At 50.5% G+C, this 12,170-nt stretch overlaps 1 protein-coding gene across 5 annotated transcripts; it reads left to right on the top strand.

Annotated features, from left to right (window-relative positions):
• The first annotated feature begins 351 nt into the window (after positions 1-351).
• LOC132413269 (group IIE secretory phospholipase A2-like) lies at positions 352-12,170 on the top strand. Of its 5 annotated transcripts, XM_059995486.1 has the most exons (6): positions 352-470; positions 4,947-5,027; positions 5,778-5,919; positions 6,128-6,234; positions 10,937-11,043; positions 11,955-12,170. In XM_059995486.1, the coding sequence occupies exons 2-5, from the start codon at positions 4,988-4,990 to the stop codon at positions 11,014-11,016; spliced, it is 369 nt and encodes a 122-aa protein (XP_059851469.1). In that variant the 5' UTR covers positions 352-470; positions 4,947-4,987; the 3' UTR covers positions 11,017-11,043; positions 11,955-12,170. The 5 variants fall into 5 exon arrangements, with proteins under 5 accessions (XP_059851469.1, XP_059851385.1, XP_059851206.1 ...); XM_059995402.1 differs by lacking the exons at positions 10,937-11,043; positions 11,955-12,170 and adding an exon at positions 8,080-8,222 and having other exon boundaries at positions 5,781-5,919; XM_059995223.1 differs by lacking the exons at positions 10,937-11,043; positions 11,955-12,170 and adding an exon at positions 8,080-8,222.

Raw genomic sequence — 12,170 nt, 5'->3', positions numbered from 1 at the left:
ACAATCATCCCGTCATGAGGTATTTCTATTCCTCATCCCTCTTAAGTTGTTGTATGTCAGCAAGCACCCAGCACGCCAAGCTTTGCCCTTGTGAGCAGGTGGCTGTTTAATGACTATGGGTACCATGGGCAGCTGGCATTCGAAAATCATGGCCCCGTCTGTGCCTGTTAACCTATCCCAGGGCCTATTGCTTACAACCTTCTTTCTGGTGCCAATTTCTATATGAAATAAAGGTTTTTGTTTGCAAGCACATTGAACGGTTACAGAAACCTACTCTGGTTAACCAAAGTCAAAAAGGAATTTGGTGAAAGGAAACTGGATGACTCATGAACTAGAAGAGCTCAGGGCGGAGTCAAGATGGCATACTAGGAGGACGTGGAATTCGCGTCTCTGCACAGCTAGGGTACCTACCAGGCACCGGTGGGGGACCACGGACACCTAAGGGGTCAGGAGGAACCCCCAGCGACCTGGTATGATGTGAGCGCGGGGGGGAGGGAGGGAGGAGGAGAAGTGGAGGCAGGAGAGGACTGGCAACCCTCAGGGGCGGCGCGGGGGAGGGGAAGGGATCTCAGGCCCGAAGCGGAAACTGGGAGGGCAGAGGATCAAACGGGAGCGTGGCCAGGTTTCCCCTGCCTACTTGGGCCCCGGGGAGCCTGCTGAGATCCCGGGCCTGATCCTCTGCCCACCAAGGCCCCCTCCAGCCGCGCGGGTCCTGAGGGAGTGGGAGGGAGGGAAGGGGGAGCAAAAGTAAAGGCTGGACCTCCAGGATCGGCACCCCTGAGGGGTGGCTGGAGGAGGGGAGGAGTTCCTACACCCACTTGGACCCACTCATGGCTAGGGGTCCAGCGGGGACGGGGAGACCCTGGGGGTGGACCGTGCGGGGGTGGGGGGCGGAGGAACGGAAGGGAGGTGGCCAGCGCTTTCCCTGTGCACTTTGGCACTGGGGAGCCTATTGGGCTCCCAGGCCTAATCCTCTGCCCTTGGAGCCTCCCTCTTGCCAGCGCAGAGCCCAAGCCCCGCCCCTACACCCCCCCCCAGGGCCCACCTCTACACTGGGAGACCCCCTCCAGTGCGCTGAGTCTAAACTCCACCCACACCCCGTCACCCAGGGCCTTAGCTCCCAACTCCGGAACTCCACACTCCGGAGGCCCTCCTTTGGAGGTGCGGCCTCTCCCCTTCTGCACAGGTGCTAAGCAGGGCCCAGGCCCTGCCCCACGCCTGAACATCACCCCTCGACCGGCCTAGGTCCCACCTCACCCTAAACCCCACCCCTGCCTAAGTTCCTGCCCCGCCTAAACTCCACCCACCATGGTCAAGGCTTTTTTTTTTTTTTTTTCTGTTGTGGTTTTATTTTACCTTATTGCAGTTGTTTCAATTATATTTTTTATCTTTCTAATTTTATTTTGTTTTTCATTCTTTGTTATTGTATTGCTCTTTTTTTTTTTTTTTTTTTTTTTGCCATGCCACACGGCTCGTGGGATCTTAGTTCCCAGGCCAGAGGTCAGGCTCAAGCTCCTGTGGTGGGAGCTCCAAGTCCAAACCGCTGGACTAACAGAGAACCTCAGACCCCAGGGAATATTCATCAGAATGAGGCCTCCCAGACGTCCTCACCTCAGCACCAAGACCCAGCTCTATCCAACTGCCTGCAAACTCTAGTGCTGGAAGCCTCAGGCCAAACAACCAGTAAGACAGGAATACAGTTCCACCCATCAAAAAAAAAAAAAAAAGTTACAGACAAAGAAGCAAGGTAAAAACTTACAAGACCAAATAAATGAACATGAAATAGGCAACCTACCTGAAAAAGAATTCCAAGTAATGATAGTAAAGATGATCCAAAATCTCAGAAATAGAATGGAGAAAATAAAAGAAACATTCAACAAGGATCTAGAAGAACTAAAGAGCAAACAAACAGTGATGAACAACACAATAACTGAAATTAAAAATACTCTAGATGGGCTTCCCTGGTGGCGCAGTGGTTGAGAGTCCGCCTGCCGATGCAGGGGACACGGGTTCGTGCCCCGGTCCGGGAGGATCCCACATGCCGCGGAGCGGCTGGGCCCGTGAGCCATGGCCGCTGAGCCTGCGTGTCCGGAGCCTGTGCTCCACAACGGGAGAGGCCACAACAGTGAGAGGCCCGCGTACCGCAAAAAAAAAAAAAAAAAAAAAAAAACCCTAGAAGGAATGAATAGCAGAATAACTGAGGCAGAAAAACAGATAAGTGAGCTGGAAGGGAAAGTGGTAGAAACAACTTTCAGGGAGCAGAAAAAAGAAAGAAAAGAATTGAGGACAGTCTCAGAGACCTCTGGGACAACATTAAATGCACAACATTCAAATTATAGGGGTCCCAGAAGAAGAGAAAAGAAAGTGTCTGAGAAAATATTTGAAGAGATTATAGTCGAAAACTTCCCTAACATGGGAAAGGAGATAGTTAATCAAGTCCAGGAAGTGCAGAGAGTCTCATACAGGATAAACCCTAAGAGAAACACGCCAAGACACGTATTAATCAAACTATCAAAAAATTAAATACAAAGAAAAAATATTAAAAGCAGCAAGGGAAAAACAACAAATAACATACAAGGGAATCCCCAGAAGGTTAACAGCTGCTCTTTCAGCAGAAACTCTGCAAGCCAGAAGGGAGTGGCAGGACATATTTAAAGTGATGAAAGGGAAAAACCTACAACCAAGATTACTGTACCCAGCAAGGATCTCATTCAGATTCGATGGAGAAATCAAAAGCTTTACAAAGCTACAAGAATTCAGCACCACCAAACCAGCCTTACAACAAATGCTAAAGGAACTTGTCTAAGTGGGAAACACAAGAGAAGAAAAAGACCCATAAAAAGAAACCCAAATCGATCAAGAAAATGGTAATAGGAATATACATATCAATAACCACCTTGAATGTAAATGGATTAAATGCGCCAACCAAGAGACACAGACTGGCCGAATGGATACAAAAACAAGACCCTTATATATGCTGTCTACAGGAGACCTACTTCAGACCTAGGGACACATACAGACTGAAAGTGAAGGGATGGAAAAAGATATTCCATGCAAGTGGAAATCACAAGAAAGCTGGAGTAGCAATACTCATATCAGATAAAACAGACTTTAAAATAAAGACTGTTACAAGAGATAAGGAAGGACACTACATAATGATCAACGGATCAATCCAAGAAGAAGATATAACAATTATAAATATATATGCACCCAACATAGGAGCACCTCAATACATAAGGCAAATGCTAACAGCCATAAAAGGAGAAATCGACAGTAACACAATAATAGAGAGAGACTTTAACACCCCACTTACACCAATAGACAGATTATCCTGCTTTGGGTAGTATAGTCATTTTCACAATGTTGATTCTTTCAATCCAAGAATATGGTATACCTCTCCATCTGTTTGTATCATCCTTAATTTCTTTCATCAGTGTCTTATAGTTTTCTGCATACAGGTCTTTTGTCTCCTTAGGTAGGTTTATTCCTAGATATTTTATTCTTTCTGTTGCAATGGTAAATGGGAGTGTTTCCTTAATTTCTCTTTCAGATTTTTCATCATTAGTGTATAGGAATGCCAGAGATTTCTGTGCATTAATTTTGTATCCTGCAACTTTACCAGATTCATTGATTAGCTCTAGTAGTTTTCTGGTAGCATCTTTAGGATTCTCTGTGTATAGTATCATGTCATCTGCAAACAGTGACAGCTTTACTTCTTCTTTTCTGATTTGGATTCTTTTTATTTCTTTTTCTTCTCTGATTGCTGTGGCTAAAACTTCCAAAACAATGTTGAATAATAGTGGTGAGAGTGGGCAACCTTGTCTTGTTCCTGATCTTAGTGGAAATGGTTTCAGTTTATCACCATTGAGAACGATATTGGCTGTGGGTTTGTCATATCTGGCCTTTATTATGTTGAGGTAAGTTCCCTCTATGCATGCTTTCTGGAGGATTTTTATCATAAATTGGTCTTGCATTTTGTGGGACCTCGACATTTCTGATCACGACAGAGCCGGGTCCTCTCCTCCATCCCACGAACCTCCAGCCAAGCTTTGAAGCCCGGCCTCAGTGTTCTGACCCGACGATGGGGACAGCAGCTCTCTCTGGGGGCCAAGTTAGACCAGGAGGCTACTGTCTCCCCGACCCAGGCCCTAAGATGACATCAAAAGGATGGAAGTTTCCAGTTCATGCCGGAATGTGGGTTTTCCAGCTGAGTCAGATGGAGCCTGTTTCTATGGCAGCCACGCTCCACCACTACTCGAGGGTTTGGGGAGACAGAATTCTTAACTGGGAGTATTTTCGCTACCTGTCAAACAAGCAGGAGCCTGCCCAGGAAAGAACAATAAAGAAAGAACCCTAAGCCCAGCTGGCTGAGCGCCCAGGCTTTGCATTCTAGGTTCTTGGACAAGTGGCCCCCTGCTATGGAGTCAAGTTGCCATCACCACTCAGGGGCTGGTTGAGGGGCAGGAAGGGGAGTCGGGGCCATGCTGAAGTAGCTAGCGTCATGGAAACAGGACAGACTTGCCCTTGGTGCTCCCTGGCCAACGGAGCTGAGAACTTAAGTTTCTCAGCCTCTCTAGGCTGCATCAGTAAAATGGGAATGAGAAAAAGACACCAAGAATGAAGAGCGCCTAGCACAGCCAAGACATATAGCTCCTCGGTGGGACCAAGCACGGTGATTTGGGGAAAGGAGGAGGGGAGGGGAAGGGCGGAGAGAAGAAGGCCCACAGATCGACCCCCACCTTCCCCAAACTGCCTGGAAGCAGAGCCCACAGGCCCCAGGCTGGCTCCTCCCCTGGAGACTTGGCCAAAGTGTCAGACCAGGAAGTATCATTACGTCACTGGGCATTCAGGGGTTAATGAGGGGGAGTGGACAGGACCCTGGTATTTAACTAATGCAGAGAGGCCTTGAGATCAGAGGCACCCCTGCTGACTTCCTTCTCCTGCAGCCCAGCTTCTCTACTCCCTGCACCCCTCCCCTCCCAGCAGAATGAAGCTTCCCCCTCTTCCGACCTTACTTTGCCTCATGGGTAAGTAACCTTCCTGCCTTTACCCCTCCCTTGCCCCAGCTAGGAATCCCCAACTCCCTGGAGGCCCCTGAGCTGGGCCCTGAGGAGGGTGTGATTGGACATCCTGAGGAGGCCAGTTCTTCCGGAGCCATCACTAGTCAGTGGAGAGGGGGGAGAGGGGAAGACAGCAGCCCGGATGGCCCGGTGGGGTGGGGGAGAGGGGCTGGCGGGGATCCCAGACAGCACACGAGCTCCTGCCACCCCCACTCCATCCCTCACTTAAGTTTCCATTTTTGACTCTAACCTGCCCGGGTCAGCAGCCCCCCATTGCTGCATCATCAGGACCTAGAGGAATTTGGGGAAGTCCAGGTGGTTTGGAAGCTTATCCAGTGACATCTGATGGGACTTGACAGGGACAGAGTTCCTGCGGGGATGGGGCTGACACCTGGGGAGGTGATCAGGAAGGGTTGGGACCCGGGAGGATGAGTGGGTGGTATTCTGGGAGATGGTGGAAGGAGAGCGGGGTGGGGGGTAGGGGGTCACGTGTGCTGACACGACGCGGGTGAGGACTAGGGGATCAAGGTGCAATGATGTCATGGGGACATTATTACTGCTTAGCATTGTTAGTATTGGGAATGAGGTGCTTAGGGAGGTGAGGTCACCTAGACAATCGGAGAGATGTCTGGACTCAGATTTGGGGGCACATCAGGGGCAGCTGGCTGCAGAGGGTGGGGCCCTGAGGGATCTGACCTCCTCCACCCTCCCTCCCAGCAGTGGCCCTGGCTGTCGGGAACCTGGTCCAGTTCGGGGTGATGACTGAGAGAATGAAGGGGCAGCCTGCGCTGCAGTACATTGACTATGGCTGCTACTGTGGTTTCGGCGGCTCCCACGGGCCAGTGGACCAGACAGACTGGTGAGCAGGTGGCCCAGCAGGTAGAGCACCTCGCTGGAGGATGGAGAGGCCGGGGGAGCATCCTGGGAGGAGGGAGGGGCTGGGGGCACCTAGAAAGTTGGGGCCGACCTCCACTTTGAGCCCCTTTGGGCACTGAGCCCCCCAGGCAGCCCCTGGTTCTGCCCAGCCTGGCTCACAGGCCCCTCCAAGCCAACCATGACCCTTACAGGTGCTGCCACGCCCATGACTGCTGCTATGGGAGTCTGGAGAAGCTGGGCTGTGAACCCATGTTGGAAACGTATCTTTTCTCTGCCAGCAGGCACGGCATCTTCTGTGGTAAGTGAACAGCCCTAGACTCCCCCAGACACCAGGTTGGGGGAGAGCTTCAGCTAGGAACCCTCCCGTGATGGAGCCCCTTGAGCCTGGCCACCTGGGCTGGGGCGGGCGTGGGATCTTCCATCATCACGGAAGTGGGGAGAGACCTGTCCATCCACCCAGATGCTCCTGTGGCACCCAGCCTAGAGAGCACGTGACCCATCAGCTCCTGCCCTGACCCCAGGCACTTTCCCCAGCCAGAGCCTTCCCAGCTCCAGCCTCTGGGGAGAGGAGCCAAAGGGGGTAGAGCTGAGCCCCAGAGCGGCTGTACCCACACAGCCCTCCCCAGGGCCTGGGTGGCAGCTAGAGGCAAGGTTCCCAGGACAGAGCCTTGAGGGCAGAGCCCCAGACAGAGAGAGCTGGAGCTTGGATTTGGGACAGCAGATCCTGCTCCCAAAGGCTGAGTGCACCGGTGCTCATCTCTGCCAGGCCCAGTGCCCACTTGGACCAAGTAGCTTTCCTCTGGTCCCCGGCCTGAGGAAGCAGCTTGCCCCGAGTCAGAGTGCGGAGGGCTCCACGCAGCCCAGCCCCGTGGAGGGAGCTCAGATCAGAGAACCAAACCTTTTTCCTGCCGCAAAGCCAGGAGCAGCCTGGAAGGAGGGCAGGCCCAGCGTGGGGCACAGCAGGAGGGTCTAGGAGGGTCAAAGAAGACTCAGCTCAGATCTCTAAGGTCTGTCCTGGGGGAGGGGCAGAACAAGGACCAGAACCACTGGAGGCAGATTTGGCTCAGAGATGCCTGTTCCCAGCAAGGCAGCTTTGACAGGTAGTAAGCTCCCCATCCCTGGGGGTTCATGCAAGGCTAGGAAGCCACCTGTCAGGGACGGCACTGAGAGGATGAGTGAGGGGAGGTGTTAGGTGAAGAGGGACACCGGGTCAGGGAGTCACCTACCCACTGTATGTCTTTGGGCAAGTGACGTAACCCCTCAAAAGCCTCTACTTCCTCATCTACAAAAGGGAGACAATCACTCAGTTCCCTGGCTTAGTCCAGCTTCTGGTAAGAACCCCCCAAAGGAGCTGACGTGGCTGTTAAGCCCCTTCCAACTCTGACTGCTGCTGAAAGAGCAGGTGAGAGCAGAACCCGGATGGGGAACGAGGCTGACCTTTGCAAAGCACAGTGAGGAAGCTGGTTATTTCTGAGCTGGGGGATGTCTTCGCGGGGACAAAAAGGAGCCAGAGCCAGTCAGGGCAGACAGAGGCAGTGGAGGGAAGAGGAGGCTTTGGGGCCCCTGGTGCCTGCAGAGCTGACGTCAGCTCTGCTCCCCAGGCAGGGTGTGGCCACGTGTGGAGGGGGAGCCCTAAAGTTAATGCTAGGAAAATGGGCTTCGTCCGCTCTGAGGGAGATAGGCACGGCCGAGCAGGTCCCAGTTTCAGTCCCTCTGGGGCACGCCGAGGCCATCTGAGGTTGAGCTGCTGTAAGCTTCCCAGCTTTCCTCTCTGGCTGACGGCTGCCTCACTGTCAGTAACGCATTACATGGGAGAAGGAGTTGCCTGGAAATGCACTCTCCCTGGGCTGAGGTGGACGACAGTTAGTGAACCAGATGGTTTCCCCATGGGGGAAAGGGCTAAGGGCAGTGGAGTGGGCTTGGGAAAGGACAGGAGAACAAACTTCCAGCCTTCCCAGCATCCTGGGCCCCAGCAGGCCCTCTGGGACTCTGCCCTTTCTCTCACCCATCCCTGGAACATCCCCCATGAGAATGGGCTTCCAGCAGAATGGGGCTGAGAACAGGGACCCCAGAGCAGTCCCCTGCATGTCTGAGAGTGGCAGGACCGAGGCGCCCAGGCCCTGACTCACCTCGTCCCATCCAGCCGGCAGAACCACCTGCCAACAACAGACCTGCGAGTGTGACAAGAGGGCTGCTCTCTGCTTTCGCGACAGCCTGGGCACCTACGACCGCAAATACGCCCGTTACCCCAACAAGCTGTGCACCGGACCTACCCCGCCCTGCTAAGGCTGTGCTCCGCTTCTTCCCTGCGGCCCCCTGCCCTCCAGCTGCTGGAGCCCCAGACCTCCGGAACGTTGGCACCAGAGCCCCTCCCTCTGGAAAATTCCTTTCCTGCAAACCCATCCCTCCCTGAGAGATCCCAGATGAGGAAGAGCCATGCCCGGGGGCCCTTTAGCACCCAGAAGATTCTATAACCCACCCCCTGGGATCTCAGTTCCCTCTTCCGAATATGTGAATGATATTTTCCCATAATTCTAATACTGATCCTCAGATTCTATCATTGTAGGGCTTAATTAGTCTACAGTTTCGTTCATTCATTCGTTTCTTGAGCACCCACCATGTGCCAACAGTGTGCTAAGTGCTGGGACACAGCGTGGGTCTGACATGGGTGGCCCCTGTGCACAGCTCTGACATTCTGTCCTTTTAATTTCCCATTACAGTGACTTTCTGTGATTCTCTTTTTCTAACATTCCACCGTCTTATCCAAGATAATAATGGCACTCTCTAGAAGGAATGTTTCTGGCCATATGGCATAATGTGAGAAGCACGCAAAATGCCAACCTAAAAATATTGTCCCCACCATGTCATCAGGCTTCAAATCCCTCCCATTAGAAGACTGGCTGAAAGTGAAAAGAAGCTCTCAAATCACCTTTTTCGAAGCCCTCCCTTGACAGATGGGCATCCGGGGCTCAGAGAGGGAAAGTTCTACCTGAAGGGGTGTCCTCACTCCCATGCCAGTGTGCCTTCATTTCCTCATGAGTGTGGGTATCAGTCACTGACACTCTACCCCTCTGGTTGTCATCTTGGACAGCCTAGGGTGCCCAGGGAAGGTCAGCTGTGAGGATGCCCAGGCCAGGTCAGGCTCCTGATACAGGGAGGGGAAGAGGAAAGGTTTCAACATCCAACACCCTAGGGCCAACTCTGGAGCCAATTTAAAGCACCAAAGGATTCCCATCAAATGGAATGCAGCCTATCTGGGAAGCAATGAACTTCAGCAGATTCTACTCCTAAATATAGATATATCTCCTCTATTATAATATTCTGATAAAATCTTCCAGGATTGGGATGAGACTATTCAATGAGATAAAGCATGTAAAAAAGCATCGCACAGGCAACGCTCTCAGCGGCCAGGTAATAAACATCCCCTCCCTTTGTCCATTTCATGGAACGTGTGCAACTTTCAGGACTTTGAGGGCAGGAAGGAGCCTGAAGCCATCAAATCGATGATCATCATACATTTTAAAAGGTGAAGAAGTTCTGTGCTAGCAAAACAAACACAAACAAACAAAACATGAGGGGGCAGATGTGCGTGCTTTGTTGCTGTGACTTGACTCAAATCCTTGGCGAATAATCACCGGGAGACCAGGCCGTAAAGCACAGTGTGTGTGGGTGGGGAAGAGAGCCCAGTGTTTGTTGGGAAGAGTGGTCCTGAGGCGCCCTCTGTTGTCCATTTTGTTCAGGCTAATAGGTGGAAACAAATTTGGCTTAAGCCTGCATTTCCCTTCATCATGGGGGCAAAGTATGTTTCTGGGCTAGTGAAACCGGTCGCTTCGCACTTTCAGTAATCATATGCTGAGAAATAGTCAATAAGTCCTTACAGACATCTTAGAATGATGGTACGACTGCATACACGAGAAACATAGGAAGAAGGAACTGACCTGGGGGAGATGGAGAGAGGTGGTGCTCTGGGCGTTACGGATTCAAGGCAGCGATGGAAGGAGTACCTTGTGATGTTACAGTTGCTTAACCATCTGACAGGGTGAAAATTGGAACTTAAGAACAAGCCTCGGTGCAGTCTGTTTTTTGAAGAATCAACAAATATTTGGTGAATGCAAGAATGATTCCGTCTAAATCCTGTTTGTGTGTGTGTACAGTACATACGCTTGATTTCCAGTGCAGACTTGGTGGAAAAGGCTGAAAAAAGGAAAGGAGAACCCTGAACTTGATGTCGGAGCTTCCAGGTAGAGCCCTCTGCTCTGCCAGTTAGCAGTGGTGCATCTGTTCTAGACCTCGCTGCTCAGGGAGCTTATTAGAAATGCAGAATCTTGGACCTGACCCCAGACCGCCGAGTTAACAAGACCCCCAGGTGACTCGTGTGCACACTGAAATCCAAAAAGCACTGATATATGGCCACAGACAGCCTCAGTGTCTGCACTTGTGAAATAGAACAATGACATTTCCCTGGTAGGTTGATTGTAGCGAGGTTTTAATAAATTAGCATGTGTGGATGTACACAAAATAATGCCTAGCACATTATAAGCATCCCATAAATGAATGGATGATAGTCATAATAACAAAAAATACCTAACATTTATTAAGCATTCGGCATTCACCAGGCACTGTTCTAAAGGCTTTATGTTTATTAATTTATCAAACGAATGAATGAGTGAATGAATGAATGGCTGAATGAGGCATGGGGACTAAATCAAGCCTGGGGAGGGGACTTTGTTACCTGAATGTTTCATAGCTTGCGTCTCCAATTTTGATGATAGGATTTGGATGGTTTTTGCTTTTGTTCCCACTTGGCCCCTAACAAAATCTATCAACCAAGTGTTCAATTAAATAACTTGCTGAGTAAGCGATTAGAAATCAAATCACGTTGGAATTCCAGAGTTAAGTCCAATTATTATTTCATGGACATTCGTCCACTTCTTTAGGGTTCTTCGCAGCGTCACTGCTGGAGAACTGAATACTGTATTAAATTCCATTCTTTCCCTCAGTACGCTTTCATACAAACCATGCTCCTGGCCCCTTGCTGAAATCTGGAGACAGAGCTAAATCTGACGTGGCCAACCTATAGACAGACAACACCAATTACTCTACACTGGTAAGTGTCATAATAGAGCTAAGATCAGGCTCTCAGGACCTAAGGTTCTTCAGCCCTCCGTTCTCCATCCAGCCTCCATCCTGTCCACGATGCCAGCTTCATTTTCCCAGAGATTGGTTTCCATCATATCACTCTTCTGCCCCTGAACCATCAGTGGCTCCCCATTGTCCACCAAGCCCTGGCATTCAAGCTTGGTATCATCTGCTTTTCCCGCCATGTATATTTCTCTATGCTCCTCGCCACTGCCAGAACATGCCCACCTGTCTTCACACCTCTGTGCAATAGCTTCCTTCAACCAGGAAGCCTCCCTCTCACAGGCTCCTTATCACCACATTCACATCCATGTGCTTTGAGGCACATCTCAAATGCCACCTTTCCCATGTGCTTTTCCACCTGGAGAAGATTTCACCCTCCTCTGAACAGCCAAGCAATGTGTTTATACTTTTCTTAGGGATACTTACCCCAGCTATCTGGGCTCTTGTTTTGGGTTCCTATATGGGGAAGGCAGACTGCCCTGGGTTCAGTTCTGTGATCTTGGACCCATTATTTATTTCCTCATGTGTAAAATTGGGATGGGACCATCAGCCTCACTGGGCGGTTTTAAGGTTTAAATGAGATAACTTATTCAAAGTGCCTGGAGCATCATAGATGCTCCATCTGTGCTAGGACACTTTGCATTTTTATCTCCCCTATTGAATCCATCACATGGTGGATGCTAAATAAATATCTGCTTAATTGAATCCACAGATACAAGATAATTGTGATTATACACATGATAAATACTATACTAATTTATTTGAATAGCCCCTTGGCCCACTACTCTGAGTGCCATTTATCTTAAAACATTTATCTTAAATGGACAAGTGTTTGGAAATCATTAACCTTCAGTGCCCTGATCTGTTGTCCCACAGAGGCAATGAGGTAAAATTGGCTGGAGAGACGGTACACAGCACTCTTCCTGGAGGGCTGTTACCTGTGATGTGTTCCAAGGTCAAAATGCACATACAGGCTGACTCGTGACACTGTAAGAAGAGGTCAGGAGGAACCAGGTATTTCTGATCTTTGGAATTCATTCAGTATGCACAGCATCAGTCTTCCAGTAGCAAAAGGCATGCGACAAGTGTCTG

The sequence above is a fragment of the Delphinus delphis genome, chromosome 1 (genome assembly GCF_949987515.2).
Source record: "Delphinus delphis chromosome 1, mDelDel1.2, whole genome shotgun sequence".
Taxonomy (NCBI): Eukaryota; Metazoa; Chordata; class Mammalia; order Artiodactyla; family Delphinidae; genus Delphinus; species Delphinus delphis.
The sequence above is the reverse complement of the archived record's forward strand: the minus strand, read 5'-3'. Positions and strand labels throughout refer to the sequence as shown.